The sequence below is a fragment of the Chiloscyllium plagiosum genome, chromosome 28, assembly GCF_004010195.1.
Source record: "Chiloscyllium plagiosum isolate BGI_BamShark_2017 chromosome 28, ASM401019v2, whole genome shotgun sequence".
Classification (NCBI taxonomy): domain Eukaryota; kingdom Metazoa; phylum Chordata; class Chondrichthyes; order Orectolobiformes; family Hemiscylliidae; genus Chiloscyllium; species Chiloscyllium plagiosum.
The window spans coordinates 8,208,894-8,228,582 of record NC_057737.1 but is presented as its reverse complement, the minus strand read 5'-3'; the positions used below and the strand labels follow the sequence as shown (position 1 = coordinate 8,228,582).

The window sequence follows — 19,689 nt, the reverse complement described above, 5'->3', positions numbered from 1 at the left end:
AGGACCTTACCATTAAGTGTATAAGTCCTGCTAAGATTTGCTTTCCCAAAATGCAGCACCTCGCATTTATCTGAATTAAACTCCATCTGCCACTTCTCAGCCCATTAGCCCATCTGGTCCAGATCCTGTTGTAATCTGAAGTAACCCTCTTCGCTGTCTACCACACCTCCAATTTTGGTGTCATCTGCAAACTTGCTAACTGTACCTCATATGCTCGCATCCAAATCATTTATGCAAATGACAAGAAGTAGAGGGCCCAGCACCGATCCTTGTGGCACTCCACCGGTCACAGGCCTCCAGTCTGAAAAATAACTGTCCACCACCACCCTCTGTCTTCTATCTTTGAGCCAGTTCTGTATCCAAATGGCTAGTTCTCCCTGTATTCCATGAGATCTAACCTTGCTAATCAGTCTCCCATGGGGAGCCTTGTCGAACGCCTTACTGAAGTCCATATAGATCACATCTACTGCTCTGCCCTCATCAATGCTCTTTGTTACTTTTTCAAAAATCTCAATCAAATTTGTGAGACATGATTTCCCACGCACAAAGCCATCTTGGGTTGTAGGAAAATAGTATGCAAAACAAAAAGCACCTTCCCATGTCAGAGACATTTGTGTACTTCCAAATAAACCTGTCCGACTATAAGCTGATGTAGTGTGAATTTTAACTTTGTCCATCCCAGTCCAACACTGGCTCCTCCAAATTCATGTTTTTGGTGGTGGTGGTGGTGGTGGGGAAGCATGGTAGAGCAAGATGTTGACTCCTGAAAACAAGAGGGAGCAGGAAATATAATGCTTACTGAAAACTGCACAAGGAATTGAGGCAATGGATTACACTGCATTTGAATAGAGGCCATTCAGTCCACCACACCTGTTCTGGCTCGCCCCATTTCCATAAGCCCTGGGAATTTCTTTTTGTAGACAAATAATTCTCTTTGGAGACTGTAGGCAGGTAACGCATCACCGTTGTAACAAATTCTAAACCAAGCACTCACCAGCACACAGCAGAGCGACTTTGGCACAGGTCTTAGCCTGTGCAGAGTCTCCAGCACCCAACGCATTCCCCACGCAAACACTGACAGCCACACTGTACCCCAGAGGGATCTGTAGGGGAAACAACAGCATCATAACCACAACTACAGCTGACTCTATTTTCCTCATGTTATTCCTCTGTGCGATATTTTACTTTTGTTCCATCAAAACTGAATACCTAATGCGGGTTACAGAATCGTAAATAAAAACTAGTGGAATGTTATGAGTGCTGACTATTTGGTCTCAGTAGTGAGGGAAGAAGGCAAAATAAAACTGGGCACCAAGTGATTGTTTTCAACAAGCTTCAGTTGGCAGTGATGTGTTTTTTTTGCTGGAGTGCAATGAATAGAAGTTAGAAATAAGATTTATTCACTTTGCAGTGGTAGCATTTCTATCTCTTGAGCTAGGAGACTTGGGTTGGAGTCCCAACTGCTCCAGAGGTGTATAATATCACATCTGAACAGGCTGTTAATTACTAATATCTAAATGGGTAGAAACAGTAGTGGTACCAGGTTCAAGACCTGGCGGCATGGTGGCTCAGTGGTTAGCACTGCTACCTCACAGCACCAGGGTTTTAGGTTCGATTCCAGCCTCGGGTGACTGTCTGTGTGGAGTTTGCACGTTCTCCACATTTCTGCGTGCGTTTCTTCCGGGTGCTCCAGTTTCCTCCCACAGTCTAAAGATGTGCCATTTCCATGGGAAATTACCCATAGTGTTCAGGAATGTGTAGGATAGGTGCATTAGTCAGGGGTAAATATAGGCATGGGGGAATGGGTCTGGGTGGGTTACTCTTCAGAAAGTCGGTATGGACATGTTGGGCCAAATAGCCTGTTTCCACACTGTATGGATTCTATGAAGATGTTAACAGTTACACTGAATAACCATAAACAATCAGAGAAGCAATTGTGCATGGTGCATGTCCAAACTACCACTGCCAATTATAAAAGTGATGGTCCCGATAAATGGAAAAACAAAAATGAATTCAGTAAATAATGACATTTTTTATGAAATATGACACCATAAATATTTTTTAATAGCTACACAGTTCTATATGTTGCATTGAAGCAACAATTTCTAGTTTGAAACAATTAAGCTAATAATTTGCAACCTCAACAAATACCAATCTTACCATGTATGCTGCTGATAAAACTTGGTAAATTATGGCCTGTGCTCCAAGTTCTACTTCATTAACTAATCCTGTAATAAATGGAATAATACAGCAGACTTTAATATTGTAAGAAATGCCAAAGGAAGGAAAATATAAAGATTTGTATAGATATATCGACTTGCATGACTTCAAGGCATCCTAAAGTGTTTGACTGTTATAAGCACATTTTGTTTGAAATGTAGTGAAGGGTGAGGGGGTCAGTTAGTTGGATGGCTGGTTGACAATACAGTGTGATACCAACAGAGTAGGTTCAATTCCCAGACTGGCTGAGGTTACCATGCAGGATTCTCTTTATCAACTATTCCCCTTGCCGAAGGTGTGATGACTCTCAGGTGAGACAGTAGCTCTATGGTCTGGTAAGACTTTGGCGACTGATAGGGAGATGTTACAATATGGAAAATAGAGCAAATGGTTTAAAAGCAAAAATGGTGAGCTGCACCTTCAGCTGCCAAGCTATGAGCACTGGAATTTCCTCCTTAAACCTCTATACCCTTTGCCTCCTTAAAACCTACTTCTTTGACCAAGCATTTGAGCATCTGCTCCAATATTGTTTTGGGTGACTCAGCGTCAAATTCAGGTTTGATAACGTTCCTGTGAAGCACCTTGGGTAGTTTTATTACATTTGAAGGGAGCTATGGAGATACAAGCTATTGCTTTATTTCTCTGCTCTGTGGAGCGAAGGTCAAGATTGTAAAAACATTTCTTCAAAACACAACCCGCTTATAACCAGAGTCAGGCCAAATTCTGCACCACCTCCAAATGTTGCAAACCTCTTTTGCAGCCCAACGATCAGAAGTGTACACAGAACTGGTGCTATTATCTAGCATTTTGTCTGTTTTCTAAGTTGGTTCACTACCCCATTGATTAAAGATGGATGGTGATAAAGTCCACTCCTACGCTCAGTCTTCAGACTCTTTCAATGTCATTCTTTCTCAGCTGCTTTGGCCGTAAAGATCTGAAATTTCCCTCCTTAAAATGCTCCACTTCTCTACCTCTCTCACTCTTTCCTCGTCTGAGATACTTCTTTGAAATGAAGTTCTGGTTACCTGTCCTAGTGTCTCCTCCGTGTTCAATAATGTTCAAGTGAATCATCATATGTTCTTTTGAAGATGCTTCATAAATGCAAGTTGTCATAATTAAATTACATTTTGGCAGTCAATTATTTCACTGGAAGTTTCAAGAGATGTATGCCTAACATAAAAGACTTTTGTGTCCTGATTGATAGAAAGCTCGGGGGTTTCAGCGAGACGTTATTTACCCGTAAGGAAAATTGCAATTTCATATGTCCACCATTCAATACACAGCATCAGCATGCTGGGAATTGCCAGCTTTATAAAACGGCCCCACTCTTGCAAGCAGTCAACGGACCATCCTAGGCAAGAACAAAATGATAGAGTTGACAACATCCAAAGAAATACAAAAATCAGTAAATTCCTTTTCTAAAAACAGAGGTAAGAAGGGAGGAGCAGAAAGAAACAAAATTCAGATTATGAATTGCAGACCAGAATAAAAGTTGAATTCAACCAAATAACTATATTTGAATTTTATATTCCCACCAGCTGCTGTGGGGGGATTTGAACCCATGGCATTAGCCTGGACCTCTGGATTACTAGCTGAAACTTTATTGCTGGAACAGCACAGCAGGTCAGGCAGCATCTAGGGAACAGAAGATTCGACGTTTCGTGCACATGCCCTTCTTCTTCATTCCTGAAGAAGGGCATGTGCCCGAAACGTCGAATCTTCTGTTCCCTAGATGCTGCCTGACCTGCTGTGCTGTTCCAGCAATAAAGTTTCAGCTTTGATCTCCAGCGTCTGCAGACCTCACTTTCTCCTCTGGATTACTAGTCCAGTGATACTGCCACCATGCCACCAATGCTCCAGAGATGAGGCATTCTGGAAATAGAACACCTGACTATTCTCCTTCAAAAAAAAAGAAAATGAATGGTGTGTTACTAGCTTAGTTATGATCAGAAAGTGAAGGGTCCCTTGCATTTCTTGGTCTGGGTTACAGTATGTTAACGTTGTTAATATTTTTGTACACAGTTTGAAATCGGGAGGATGAGGGGTGCGTTGTACCTACAGGTAATGGCATCTGCTTGCACATTCCTAGTCACATGGCCATGGGAAATGCCTATTCTTTCACTCTGTCCCCCACCAGAATATGGCAGCTTCCGTAAGGCTTGCTGCCCGAGAGAAGTTGCTGTTTGTCTGTTGTGCCCTCCCTCTCTCTTTGGGTTTCCACTTGCCAGCTCAATGAAGCAAGTCTCCAGAATGTGTAATCTTCAAATTCTGTTATAATTCCCTAGGTGGCAAAAGGTTAATGCAATATTGTGAAATGAGCTTGAGCCACTGGGTTGAGGAATGGTCTCAGGGCTGACCTTGTGTCTCAGCTAGTATTGGAAGGGGCATTGCAATTGACCACAGCAGCTCAACAAGGTAGGAGGGGACCCACTCACTACTATTGCCACATCTCGCCTATTACCAGCGATTTTATATGTCAGGCAATGCTCCTACACACAACTGAATGTTTTTGTTTCCTCCAACTTGAAATCAGTGATATTTTTTCATTGATTAACCACCAGTAAATCACCCATGATCTCCAATCGAATACGTGCTAAACCAGTTAAGGGCAGTGAAAAGGTGATGGAGAGATAGGGAGGGAGGGGAGCAAATCAAAATGAAGGTGAAAGGAGAGGCTTCTTGATAGATAGTGTTTATACAAAATCGTTGGAGAAGATCAGACCAATGAGACTTGTCCAAAATCCACTCAAATAGTCACTTGCTGCCATTCAACATCTCAACACAAGATAGACAAAAGAACTGCGAACGTTGGAGATCTGAAACAAAACCAGAAATTGCCGGAGAAACTCAGGTCTGGCAGCACGCATGGGATGAAAGCAGAGTTGACAACTCAACATTGACTCTGCTTTCTTACTGCAGACATTGCCAGACCTGCTGAGTTTCTCCAGCATTTTCTGTTTTGTATCAATGTTTGTATTCACTCATTCAGTACAGAACAAATGCTAGACCCCGTGACCCCAGCAAAAGTCACAAAAAGAAAAGGAAAAAGGCAGAAAACCACACACGCAATTAGTTGAAATGTGCAGAACAGAAGCAGACCATTCAACCCTCCCAATCTGTGCTGGTATTTATACTCCACTCAAGTTGCTCAGAAACAAATAATTATTACCTTTCCAGGTCTCAACATACAACTTTTTCCATCTAATGTATATGAACAGGAGAATCATTTGACAGTACTGAGAGGCAACATTGGCAACAGCTGAGCCCCTGGAAATAAATGAAGTTCACTCATTAAATGCCACTTCAAACCTGCCAAATCAAGGATAGCATACCATATCAAAAGCAGATTTTAAAAGAAACTTGCTTTTATATATTAACTGGCACCGATGTATTTAATGTGGTACATTCTATAACCGTGGCACATCCCAAAGCATTTCACATCCAATGAAGTGTGGCTGAACTGTTGTAATGTAGGACACGGGCAGCCATTGAGCACCCAGTAGAGTTCCATTGACAGCAAAGGGGTAAAGATTTCTAGGTGCTGGCTGAGGGATATATATCAAGTTATGCAGAAAATTGGCAAAACAAAAAATACATACTATTTCAAACTGAATATTACAGAACTTGCAATAAAAATTCAACTACAATAGCGCCTCGACATACGAATGACCCTGTTCACGAACAAATCGGTTTACAAACAGGATTGTACGTAAAATTTTGCTTCAACGTATGTACGAAATTCAAGGTATGAATGAAGGTACGAACGCAAAAAGCCCGTGTGCAACCACGTGGTTTCATTGTTCTGCTTTACTACGCACACTTTGAACGCAAAAGCTCTCGGGCCCCGCTGAATCTCATTCAGTTCATCTTTGGCGCACACGCTGTGAACAACATTCGTTACTACGTCCAAGCATTCTTACACTTTTTTTTGTTTTTTGCATTAAATTAGCCCTCATTATGGCTCCCAAAAAAGTGAAAAGTGGTAGTGATAGTGGTGTTAAGAAGCCTAAATGTATTATTGTGGAAATGAAGAAGGAAATAACAGCTAAACATGAGAATGGTGCTCGCGTATCTGATCTCGCTAAGCAGTATGACATGGCGAAACGGATCAATTGGAATTACATCAATTCAAATGGGAAAAATTGATTCAGTTCACGAACTTTTCAGTTCGCGAACCGGGTCCCGGAATGGATTAAGTTCGTAAGTCGAGGCGCTACTGTATCTCCCTACAGGGTACATGAATAGGAAGGGTTTAGAGGGATATGGTCCAAGTGCTGGCAAATAGGGCGAGATTAATTTAGGATATCTGGCCAGCATGGACAAGTTGGACCAAAGGGTCTGTTTCCATGCCATACATCTCTATGACTCCTTAATTTATCCCACACGCTATGACTACAAACCGAGAAGTGCAATAAACTTTTCTTCATACACGAGATTCCACTGTTCGGCACCTCAATACAACTTGCAATGCTCTTGATATTCACCAGTGTACATTTTTCAGACAGAACTCAAGCAATTCAAAGTTTTCCAGACCCTCAGAGTACAATGACAGAAAAGCAGTAATCTTTCCCTCATGGTGCCTCTGTAATGGCTACCTTAGCTTTAGTACAAACCTCAGCACGTAGCCCTGGATGGTGGAATGAACCAGTTTGTAACAATCGGTCGAGGACAACTCTGCACAAGACGACCAGTAGACTTTGGGCAGTTGTCACTAGCATTTGTCCGTGTCCCTCAATGCACTCTCTCACATGAGAGCTCTCGCCAGCACATAGAAAGGGAAGAGGCTGTTCAGCTTCTCAAGTATGCCGCACCATTCATTCAGACCATGGCAGATGGTGTCTATTCCATTGCCCTTCTTGTAACCTAGAGATTTATCTAACAATCTCAGCTGGTGAAATCATCAAATGAAGGGGAGGGACAGCACTAGAGAATAGTGGCACTAATTTATACAGTTAAAAATCACACAACACCATGTTATAGTCCAACAGGTTTATTTGGAAGCACTAGCTTTCGGAGCGCTGCTCCTTTCTCAACAATCACCTGATGAAGGAGCGGCGCTCCGAAAGCTAGTGCTTCCAATTAAACCTGTTGGACTATAACATGGTGTTGTGTGACTTTTAACTTTGCATACCCCAGTCCAACACCGGCATCTCCAAATCATGACGAATTTATACGCCTTTCACATGAACAACCTGGGTAACAGTGGGGAGGAAATACATGAGAAATGAAAACAGAAATACTGGGAAGATCTATCACAGACACATGGTTGCGGTTTCATTTTATTTCCTTTTCAAAAGAAAACTTTGCGCTACTTACGGCACGCCCAGTGTCAGCACATACAGGAGGATGTAATTTATCCCAGCATTGAAAATATTAGCCACTAAACCAGTGACAATCTGTGGCAGAATTATTCCCTGGAGAGAGAGTACACAAGTTAGCACTTCATATTTCTCTCGAGCTTATCAAACGAATAGTAAAATGGGCAAATAACAGAACAAGAATAGTCCTTTCAGCTCATCGAGCCTGTTCCAACATTTTATACTATCATAGCTGATTGAACACTTCTACGCCTTTTACCCACATCATCCTCATACCCCTTCACACCACTGGTAATCAGAAATCTATAAACCGGCTATCGGGCGAATGTTGTGAAACTTGAAAGGATTCAGAAAAGATTTACAAGGATGTTGCCAGGGTTGGAGGGTTTGAGCTACAGGGAGAGGCTGACTAAGCTGGGGCTGTTTTCCCTGGAGCGTCAAAGGCTGAGGGGTGACCTCATAGAGGTTTATAAAATCATGAGGGGCATGGATAGGGTGAATAGTCAAGGTCTTTTCCCCAGGGTGGGGGAGTCCAGAACTAGAGGGCATAGGTTTATGGTAAGGGGGAAGGATTTAATAGGGACCTAAGGGACAACATTTTCACACAGAGGGTGGTGTGTGTATGGAATGAGCTGCCAGAGGAAGTGGTGGAGGCTGGTACAATTACAGCATTTAAAATGCATCTGGATGGGTCGATGAATAGGAAGGGTTTAGAGGGATATGGGCCAAGTGCTGTCAAATGGGACTGGGTGAATTTAGGATATCTGGCTGGCATAGATGAGTTGGACCGAAGGGCCTGTTTCCATGCTGTACATCGCTATGACTTTACTTTAAATAAACTCAGCTGTCCGAGGTAGAGAATTTCAAAGATTCACATCCTGAGCAAAAAGACTTTTCCTCTTCTCGACCTCAATAGCATTCCCTTCATTTTGAACCCAGGCCCCTGGATTCTAGACTCCCCAAACAGGAGAAATACTTTATCTACATCCACCCTGACTATCCTGGAGTATTTTGTAGATCTTCTCTCATTATTCGAAACTCTGGAGAACACCCAGTTTATCCAGTCTCTCTTCACAGGACAATCTTTTCATCCCAGGAACAAGTTTGGTGAACCTTTGTTGCACTCTCTCTCCTTTCTGAGGAAAGGAGACCAAACCTACACACACTATTCCAGGTGCAGTCTAATCAAGCTCCTTTACAATTGAAGCAAGACTTGACCAAACCTGGCTAACATTTGATTAGTCTTCTAAACAGACCAACTGCTGCCCCTGCATGTTAGCTTACAGTGGCTTAGCTACAAAAAACTAGTGTTCTCTTTGGTCATTTACGGAGTCCAACTTACTTGGGTTTTGATGCAATTGCTGGCTGGGCCAGCATTAATTGTCCATCTCTAGTCACCCTTAGAAAGATGGTGGTGAGTTGCCTCCTTAACCCATTGCAGTCTAACTGGTGTAGGTACCCCCCACAGTGCTGTGAGGGAGGGAGCTCCAGGATTGTGATCAAATAACAGCGAAGGAACTGCAATATATTTTCAAGTCATGATGGTAAGTAGCTTGGAGAGGAACTTGAAGGTGGTGGTATTCCCATTTATCTACTGCCCTTGTCCATCGGGGTGGTAATGGGTCATGAGTTTAGAAGGTGCTGCCAAAGGAACCTTGGTGTATTTCTGCAGAGTACCTTGCAGGTGGTATTCACTGATACTGCTCTGCAATGGTGAAAGGATTGAACATTCCTGGATGTAGTGCCAATCAAGCAGACTGCTTTGACCTGGATGGTGTCAAGCTTCTGGCATGTTGTTGAAATTGCAGTCATACAGCAAGGAAACAGACCCTTTGGTCCAATTCGTCCATGCCAACCAAGTTTCCTAAACTAGGCTCATTTGCTTGCATTTGGCCCATATCCCTCTAAACCTTCCCTATTCACAAACCTGTCTAAATATCTTTTAGATGTTCTGACCGTACTCGCATCTACCAGTTCCTCTGACAGTTCTTTCCACAGTACAAATTCACCCTGCATGTGAAAAAGTTTCCCCCCATTTCCCTTTTAAATCTTTTTCCTCTCAACTTAAAATTGTGCCCTTGAGTTTCGAAAGCACAGTTCCCTCTAGGCTGTGGTACTGCATAGTCACTCCAAGATTAAGTTGGGATGGTCTCCACATCTCCCAGGAAACTATTCTTGAACTCAGAAAATTAGCTGATGCAATCTCCTGTCACTGTGTCAATGACGTACCTTGTATTTTCTGAGTCAGCTAATTTATTGGTTGCAGTTCCCAAACAAATAAAAGTGAATCAAGCCTGGACTTTGTAATAACTAAAGGTTTTTTGCACTTTCAAAGTAAAACTAAACAATTATTCATTAAACACACCTGATTCTGAAGGTATCTTGTCTCTAATTCATATAAAAATGTTGCCTAAGAGAGAAAGATTAAAAAATAAAATTATAAAAAGAAGTTTGCAGCCAACATAGGTGAGACGGATAAGAAACCTACAAACACATTTTCTTCAAGAATCTGAATTTGATCGGAAATTTTAAGACAATATGATTTTTTGAAAATAAATGGGATGTTGCCCTTAAAAGCTCACACATCACCAATTGACTATCAAGGAAATAGCACCGAAAATGGGGAAGAGTAGTAGTGGAGTCAATTTTCCACAGCATTGCTTTGGGTTACAGAATTAAACATTACAAATCACACAGCTAACTATCAGAGTTTCAACAAATACATTTTGTGCTCATGTGAAACTTTAGTTAATGCCATCTTCCTGCACACGAAGCAACATAATTAATCAATAATCACCAAGCTGCCGGACCTGCTGAGATTCCAACTGGTTTCTCAGTTTCATTCATGCAGAATACTTTCTAGCAATGAAACCCACTTTCTCTCATGTCGCAGCTCATTTCCCTACTGTTTACAGTGACATAGCAGTGATGTAACTAGACTGATAATCCAGAGGCCCAGGTTAATGTTCTGGGGACATTGATCCGAATCCCACTGTGGAAAGCCAGTGGAATTTAAAATCAAGGAATGAATAAATCAGGAATTAAAATTAGTCTCAGTGATGCTGACCAGAAGATGACCAATGATTATCATAAAATCCCATCTGATTCACCAATATCATTGGGGATGGAAATCGCCAACCTTTGCTGGTCAGCTCTGTATGGTACTTCAGATCCACAGCAATATGGTCAACTCCTAACTACTGTCATGGACCATTAAGGATGGACACTCAATGCCAGGGAGATCCATATCCCATGGAAGAACCAAAAGAAGCCTTCAAGACCACTGCGGACTTCTAGTGAGAGTCTGCCCTTTGTCATGGTTTTATTAGTGATTTCAAACACAGCAACATTAATACCACAATGGTTGTTCTGAGTTACTCCTCCTAGTTTGCAATCAAACTGGCAAGTGTCCCTCAGTCATATGCCTCAGAATCACACCTGGTGATACATTAACCCACAGAGTATTCTTCTCTTTATTGCTCTCATTTGGCTCACATTCCAGCTGAACAACAGACTTCAGTTCAATGACGAGCGTTGCAACACCTTTTGGCATTTACTTACCGGAAGGCCAGGAATAAATATCTTCACATACAGCTGTGTTAAACTGTAAGAACAGAACATCAAAATAAATTCAAAACGTAACAGGAAAATCACATAATGTATCAAGCGCATTAATGTGGTAATCCAGTAGTCAGGGAAAAGAGCCAGCTTGGTTTGGTGCTCAACAAACATCGTACATACCCCAAGCAAGATGATTCATCTAAACAACAAGAACAGCCGAAATCAAACTCACTTAATAGGAAACCGAGGGTTGCGCAATTTAGAATAAACATACCTCTTCCAAAAAAAAAGGTTTGGGACAGACACTTATCTGTGGTTTTAAAAACACAAGTGCCATTTTAGTGTTATAGCCTTTCCCTTCACTCCTACATTCTTCGACATCAGTTATAGGAAATACTGTAGTCCATTTTTGACACATTAGTGAAACAGGCAAACCCATTTTACGTAGGTGTTCTGAAGCTGCTTAATTCTAGGAAATCCTGGTACAGAAAGGGAAATTCGTTGGCAGCCTTTGGCGAGGCTCTCTTAAACTGCAAACTTCCCAAGTGGTTTTGAAGTCAATGATACAAGCTCTACTTTCAAATAGAGAGGACTCTTCACCCAAGTGCAACAACTCTAATCTCAGTTCTTCATGGTGACAACAGCATCGAATGAAACCTTTTGCAAAATTGTCATTTTCTCAACAATGGTAGACTACTTTTAAGAAAAGATCGGAGTGGTGCTGGAAAAGCACAGCAAGTCAGGCACCATCCGAGGAGCAGGAAAATAGACATTTCGGGCAGGAGCCCTTCATCAGGAATCCTCACTTTCGCCTACTTTGAAGAAAATGTATTTCCCTTACATTACAAACTCTGTCATATTGTAACATAGGACAACAAACTCTTTCATTTTTTTTACATTACATTAGATTATATTACATTACAGTGTGGAAACAGGCCCTTCGGCCCAACAAGTCCTCACCGACCCGCCGAAGCGTAACCCACCCATACCCCTACATTTACCCCTTACCTAACACTACGGGCAATTTAGCGTGGCCAATTCACCTAACCTGCACATCTTTGGACTGTGGGAGGAAACCGGAGCACAGGGAGGAAACCCACGCAGACACGGGGAGAACGTGCAAACTCCACACACAGTCGCCTGAGGCGGGAATTGAACCCGGGTCTCTGGCGCTGTGAGGCAGCAGTGCTAACCACTGTGCCACCGTGCTGTCCAGAGGAAAGCAAGCAGATACATCGTTAACTGAGAAGATGGTTCTAAACTGTCTATGACAGAGATGCTACAGCCCCAGGGAGGACAAATGACTGCAATTTTCAGCCTGTCCACTCAGTAAAGAGCTTGGGGAAGTACAGGGCATTGGTGAGGCCTCTTCTGGAGAGTTGTGCCCAGTTCTGGTCTCCCCGTTATAGAAAATATATTATTAATTTGGAAAGGATCCAGAAGAGATTTATCAGGATGTTGCCTGGAATAGAGGACTTGAGGTTAAGGAGAGGCTGGATAGGTTGGGACTTTTTTCACTGGAGCTTAGGAGGTTGAGGGGTGGTCTTATAGAGGTTTCTGAAATCATGAGGGGTATAGATAAGGTGAATGGTAGGTGTCTTTGCCCTAAAGTGGGGGTTTTCAAGACTAGGGGGCACATTTTTAAGGTGAGAGGAGAAAGATTTAAAATCGACATGAGGGACAACTTTTCTTTTATATACACAGTGGTTCGTGTGTGGAATGAACTTCCAGAGGAAGTGGTGGATGTGGGTACAGTTACAACGTTTAAAAGACATTTAAATAAGTACATGAATAAGAATGGTTTGGAGGGATATGGACCAAGCACAAACAGGGTAAGGTAGCTTGGGCTGGATCGGACTGAAGGGTTTACTTCCATGTTATACAACTCTATGATGATGACTCTATAATTGACCAGAACAGACAGAGTAGCTATCTCAATCAGAGCTGAATCTGTATATGAGCAGAGGGTCACCAGTAGTTCTTCCACCTGAGTCTGAAGGTTGTGGGCACAAGTCCCACTCGAAAGAAATAACTTTAATGTCATTGCCATTTATTACTGACTGAATATTACACTGTTGCAGGTGTTGCTATTCAGATAAGGCATCAAGTGGATTCTGTCTTCACAATTGGACAAAATGTGCCCCATTCAGAGAACTGCTGGGCAATTCTCCCAGTGTCATCATGCAACCTTTAACTAGCATCCATTATTATTTATCTCATTACTGATTATGATTTACAGCTATATACAATTCTACTGCCTTACATCTGTATGTGACTTATTTGAAGTGTTGGAAAGTATTGAGCTGCCTTTTGACTGACTCCCCATTCATCACCTTTAACCTTCGCTCACTCCACCACCGACACAGTGGCAGAAAGATGTAACATCTTCACGATGCACTGAAATAATCCATCCAGATTCTTTCACCTTCCAACTCCAATACCATCTAAAAAGGACAAGGGCATCAACCACACACAACCCCGACTTGGAATCACATCGCTATTCCTTCACTGTCGCTCTGTCAAAATCCTGGAACGCTCCCCTGAACAGCATTGTGGCTGTTCCTACGCAACAAGGACTGGAGTAGTTCAAGATGTAGCTTCTGAACAACGAACGTTAGTGAAGCCACTGATACCAACATCTCAGGAACAAATATGAAACAAAAACAAAGTTTTTTTTTGTCATAAAATAAAAGGAAGAAATGTCTTCACAAGTTTGGACACTCCCAAGTTTTCACCATTTCAAAAACAACCAGAGAGTATGTGGCTAATTATGCATTTTCCCCACCGCAAGGTGCATTGTTTAACTTCTCATTTACCCCATGTGACCACTGGTCAATTCTGACCTGACCTGAGATTGGAACTTCTCTCTACATTAGCTTGCGTATGCTTATTCTACCTGACACGATTTCTGTGATCTAGTGAGACACAACCCAATTCCTCATGTGTGCCAAGCTTCTTGCTCAGTGGTATGTGACATGGGGTGGGTTCCCCTCTCAAAAAAAAAATGTTTCTACACAAACCACCAATAGATAAAAGGACACTCACTTGGCTACCTCAGGAGGCTGCTTGAAAGCCAATAGGATGTGTTCAATGTTAATGAAGAGAGCCCAGCAGGGGAAGCAGGTGAGCAGGAGAATGAGAATCCCTCTTTGGAGAATCACTCCAATTCGCTTCAGATTCTTACTGCCATACGTCTGGAAATCGGGACAAAAGTCAAACTCTATTTTTTGCACCTCCAGATTGCCTTTTGGGATTATTACATAATGTGGTTTGATACAATTATTTTACTCAAAAGACTAACTGCAACAAAGTACTCTCCCAACAGCAACAAAAAGTGCAAATCCTGCAATCGTTATGTAATATTATCTTAAAAAATAACAGCTCATTCCTAGTGAAAAGAAAAGGCTCAAATGATAAATCCAAAGAGAATGTTTCAATTCACAAAATTGAGATTTATTTTTGAAAAGTGGATACATTAACTGACTGTGGATTAATCCCAATTTATACAAATATGATTTATGCCTTGTTGCTTCTATGTAGTATTTCTTGAATAAATTCCAAAAGGTTCTTTAGCCTGAGGTGATGAGAATAAAGCTTCTCCCCCAAAAGGGTTTGATAAACAGAACAGTTTCAACAACAGCCTCATCTTAGAGTCTTAGAGATGTACCGCACAGAAACAGACCCTTCAGTCCAACTCATCCATGCCAATAAGATATCCTAAATTAATCTAGTTCCATTTTACAGCACTTGGCCCATGTCCCTCTAAACCCTTCCTATCCATATACCCATCCAGATGCCTTTTAAATGTTGCAATTGTACCAGCCTCCACCACTTCCTCTGGCAGCTCATTCCATACACACACCACCCTCTGTGTGAAAATGTTGCCTGTCAGGTCCCTTCTATATCTTTCCCCTCTCACCCAAAACCCATGCCCTCTAGTTCTGGACTGCCCCACCCCAGGGAAGAGGCTTTTGTCTATTCACCCTATCCATGCCATTTATGATATTATAAACCTCGATAAGGTCACCCCTCAGCCTCCGATGCCCCAGGGAAAACAGCCCCAGCCTATTCAGCCTCTCCCTGTAGCTCAAATCCTCCAACCCTGGCAACATCCTTGTAAATCTTTTCTGAACCCTTTCAAATTTCCCAACATTCTTCCTATAGCAGGGAGACCAGAATTGCACACAGTATTCCAAAAGTGGCCTAATCAATGTCCTATACAACTGCAATATGACTTCCCAACTCCTATACATGCTGCACTGACCAATAAAAGAAAGCATACCAAACACCTTCTTCACTATCCTAGCTACCTGCAGCTTCACTTTCAAGAAACTATGAACTTGCACTCCAAGGTCTATTTGTTCAGCAACACTCCTCTAAGATAATGAGAAATGACTTTTAAACAAGTGTTTTTTTCAGTCTGGAAAGTGAGGAGCCAAAAAGCATCTTTAAAGAAGTGCATAAATACTAATGGGAATGGAATAAGAAAAATGGAACATCGATATAAAAGCAGATACTTGGAATATGCACTCCCTGCATTTATGCACCACCTTTAGTATAGTAAAATGTTTCAAGAGAGCTTCATAGGAGCAATTACCAAACAAAATTCAACATTAAGTGCTGCAAGGTGTTAATTGTATACTATTATATAAAAGGTGACCAAAAACATGGTCAAAGAGGTAGTTTTCAAAACTTGTGAAAAAGCAAATTTCGAACAGATGTCAGAGTTTTTAATTACATACAGTGATCACAAACAGTCGAAATGTATTTCCCATTTTTTCTAAACAATCTGTTCAGATCGGGCTCTTGTGGTACAGTGGTGGTATCCCTACCCCTAGACTGGGGGCCTGGGTTCAAGCTCCATCTGCTCCAGAAGTGGAGAAGTATTGATTTAAACACTTGCAAATTGATTATTTTATTATTATTATTATTATATAATCTTTTTATTCTAGTCAACCTGTTTAGAAATCTACTGCACAACTCTGGAACATGTGGCACTTGTACCCAGGTCATGACTGAAAAAAAAATGCTGGAGGTCACAGTGGGTCAGGCAGCATCCATGGAGAGAGAGAGCAAGCTAACATATCGAGTCTAAATGACTTTTTCTTAGCGCTGGTGTGAAGTTTGGACATTTATGCAATTGCGTGATGGGGGCGGGGAGGACGCTGGAGTGCTGGGAGGATGCTGCCTGACCAGCTGTGCTTTTCCAGCACCACACTCTTCGACTCTGATCTCCAGCATCTGCAATCCTCACTTTCGCCTGGGAGAGAAAGGGTGTTGATTGTTCAGGTTAAGTGATCAGAATGTGAGAATAGCAGAACAGTGGTGTGTGCAACTGCTAAACTGGAAAGAAGATGGGAGTTGGGAGGAGGAGAGTGAAAACATAAGTCTCTCAGTCCAGGGGTCGGGACACCATCACTGCACCACATGAGGGCCTCACATCAAGGTGTGAAAACACTTGGAATTATTTAAGCAGCAGCTTTCTTTCTCTGTAATGATCTTGCGAGTAAAAGGATTGCAGGATTTTATAAACTTGTGGAATGCAGTAAATACACTTTTAATGACATACTATACTTGCACAACAGCCACAACAGCAATCAACTTGTATTTCAATATTATACTGAACCTTTTACTACTAAATATATATGCAAATTAAAGAGAGATTAAACAATTTTACAACACTCTATATCATTGGATTTCTTAATCAAAATCTTGGTTTTCTCATCTTAATTCCTTGGGAATCTCATTCTATATTGGAACTGGAGCCAAAGGTCATTGAATCTAGAATGCTGTGTCATGAGCTGCAAGGAAAACTAAAGGAGCAAATGAACAGTAGTACCAGTGAAGCATTGTATCTACATTCCAATCAGCGCATGTTAAAATTTGCATTGATTGTGAAACAGATTAGAATTAGCGTAGAAATCAACATGAAAATCAGTATCATGCTCCTCAGTGGATTCACCTTCATACTTCACATCAGCTTTTAGATCGAGTCATTTAGAGTCGAAACATTGGCTTGCTCTCCCTCCATAGATGCTGTCTGACACACAGTAGTGAAGTTTAAGATGGTCAATAACTTTCTGTATTTTAAAGGTTCACGAGCAGTCAAGTCTGATTATGCACCTACCTGAGATATCAGTGTGTCACATGCTGAAGACAACCCAACACCTATCGAAATGCCTGATATGTTTATAACCTGTGGCAATGAAACAAACCATAAATCATATTGTTGTAGGCACTATTGCTATGCTACCACAGTAATTTAAATGTTAACCCAGTTTACTGAACATAATATTTTTCATATGCTTACATTTCCTACCCCACAGGGACTGATAGATTACAGTATTTAGGATACTGTAGTCACTCTGCAGCAAACAATTTGGAAGCCAAATGGTACATGAGTCTTTGTTGCAAGATGACAAGTACAGGAGCAAAGATGTTTTGCTTCAATTGCATAGAACACTAGTGATACCACACCTGGAGCTGTACACATAGTTCAGGTTCCCTTGCCTACGGAAGGAAATATTGGCCATAAGGGGATAGCATTGGAGGTTCTCCAGACTGATTCATGGAATGGTGGGATGGTGCTATGGGAGGAGAGATCAAGGAGATTGAATCTCTGTTCAATCAAGTTTAGAAGAGTGAAGGGAAATCTCACAGAAACTTATCAAACTCTTAAAAGGGATATACAGAGTGGATGAAGATGGGATACTTCAGTGGAGTCTAGATCAGGGAACACTGTCTCCAAATAAAAGGATAAGCATTTAAGGACAGTAACGACTGCAGATACTGGAACTTAAGAGTCAATGGATGCGAAGCTGGAAAAACACAACAGATTAGACAGCATCTGAGGAGTGAAGTATTTTAGTCCGAAAGGTTGACTCCCCTGCTCCTCGGATGCTGCCTGAACTGCTGTGCTCTTCCAGCTTCACATCTACTGACCTTGATAAGCATTTAGGATTTAGACAAGGAGGAACATATTCATTTCAAGAATGATGAACCCTTGGAATTCTCTCCCCCCAAAGAGCTGTGGAAGTTCAGCCTTTGAAGGTATGAGACAGTGATTGATGGCTGTCTAGTGACTATCTAATGATAAAGGGATATGGGGCAAGCAGGTGAATTTGGCATTGAGGTAGATGATCGATCATGACCTAGAATAGTAGGGCCAGTGCAAGGGACTAACAGGTCTATTTCTACTCCTATGTTCCTAATTCTGGAATTTTAACTAACCAACCAGGTTAGTAAGCACAGTGGCTGACTCTTCCACAGTGAAAGGTCTCATCCAAAATCCCCAAAACCAAACTTTTCAAGACTCATCATTGGATAGCAATTACTAGAAATACTTTCATTTATATAGCATGCTTTGTAGCTTCAGGATGTCCTAAAGTGCTTTACTAATGCAGTACGTTTGAGGTGAAACCAGTGTTGCAATGTAGGAAACTACAGCATTCAAATTCTGCACAGCAAAACTCCTCCCCACAAAATAATTTTTTCGGTTCTATTACTCATCCATCGGATATGGCATCTCTGGGCAGGTTTTCTATACCCGATCATTGAATATCCCTACATGCAAAGAGGCCCTTTGGCCCATCATGTCCATGCTGGTGTACAAGCAGCAGTCTAGGAGAAAGTGAGGACTGCAGATGCATTCCTAATGAAGAACTTATGCTCGAGACCTCGAGTCTCCTGCTCCTCAGATGCTGCCCGACTAGCAGTGCTTTTCCAGCACCACACTTTTTGACAAGCATCAATCTTCTCTAACCCTATTTCCTAGTACTTAGCCCTTCTCCTTATTTGCCGTGGTGTTGCAAGTGTTCATTTCAATACTTATCAAAATACTTTCTACGACTACCATCTATTCAGCCAGCAAGTACCAGATACCCACCACCCTCTGGATAAATATATTTCTCAACCCCCTTTTAAAACTCCTTGTCCATACCTTAAATCTATTCCCCAGGAATTGACACCTCTAAGGGGAAAGGTTTATTCCTATTGATCCTACATATACCCTGAATTTTGTATACTTCAAGTCTGATACACACCACCACACCCCCACCCCACCCACCTACCTCAGCCTTCTCTGTTCTAAAGAAAACATGATGTGGAAGAGCCGGTGTTGGACTGAGGTGGACATGTTAAAAATCACACAACACCAGGTTATAGTCATAGAGATGTACAGCATGGAAACAGACCCTTCAGTCCAACCCGTCCATGCCAACCAGATATCCCAACTGCCAGAACCCAGCCCATATCCCTCCAAACCCTTCCCATTCATATACCCATCCAAATGCCTCTTAAATGTTGTAATTGTACCAGCCTCCACCATGCCCTCTGGCAATTCATTCCATACCCGTACCACCCTGTGTGTGAAAATGTTGCCCCGTAGGCCTCATTTATATCTTTCCCCCTCACCCTAAACCTATGCCCTCTAGCTCTGGACTCCCCAAACCCAGGGAAAAGAGCTTGTCTATTTATCCTATCCATTCCCCTCAATTTTGTAAACCTCTATAAGGTCATCCCTCAGCCTCCGATGCTCCAGGGAAAACAGGCCCAGCCTGTTCAGCCTCTCCCTATAGCACAAATCCTCCAA

General features: G+C 41.9%; 1 protein-coding gene across 1 annotated transcript in view; it reads right to left on the bottom strand.

The window, feature by feature from the left end:
• LOC122563930 (multidrug and toxin extrusion protein 2-like) overlaps window positions 1-19,689 on the bottom strand; it is a 45,769-nt gene that overhangs the window by 14,670 nt on the left and 11,410 nt on the right. Inside the window, exons 3-11 of the mRNA XM_043718199.1 lie at window positions 17,227-17,295; window positions 14,145-14,293; window positions 11,100-11,142; window positions 9,904-9,948; window positions 7,537-7,634; window positions 5,390-5,487; window positions 3,458-3,571; window positions 2,161-2,228; window positions 995-1,103 (exon numbers count right to left, since the gene is read on the bottom strand). Coding sequence (XP_043574134.1) covers window positions 995-1,103; window positions 2,161-2,228; window positions 3,458-3,571; window positions 5,390-5,487; window positions 7,537-7,634; window positions 9,904-9,948; window positions 11,100-11,142; window positions 14,145-14,293; window positions 17,227-17,295 — 793 coding nt within the window. The remainder of the gene's footprint in view (window positions 1-994; window positions 1,104-2,160; window positions 2,229-3,457; window positions 3,572-5,389; window positions 5,488-7,536; window positions 7,635-9,903; window positions 9,949-11,099; window positions 11,143-14,144; window positions 14,294-17,226; window positions 17,296-19,689) is intronic.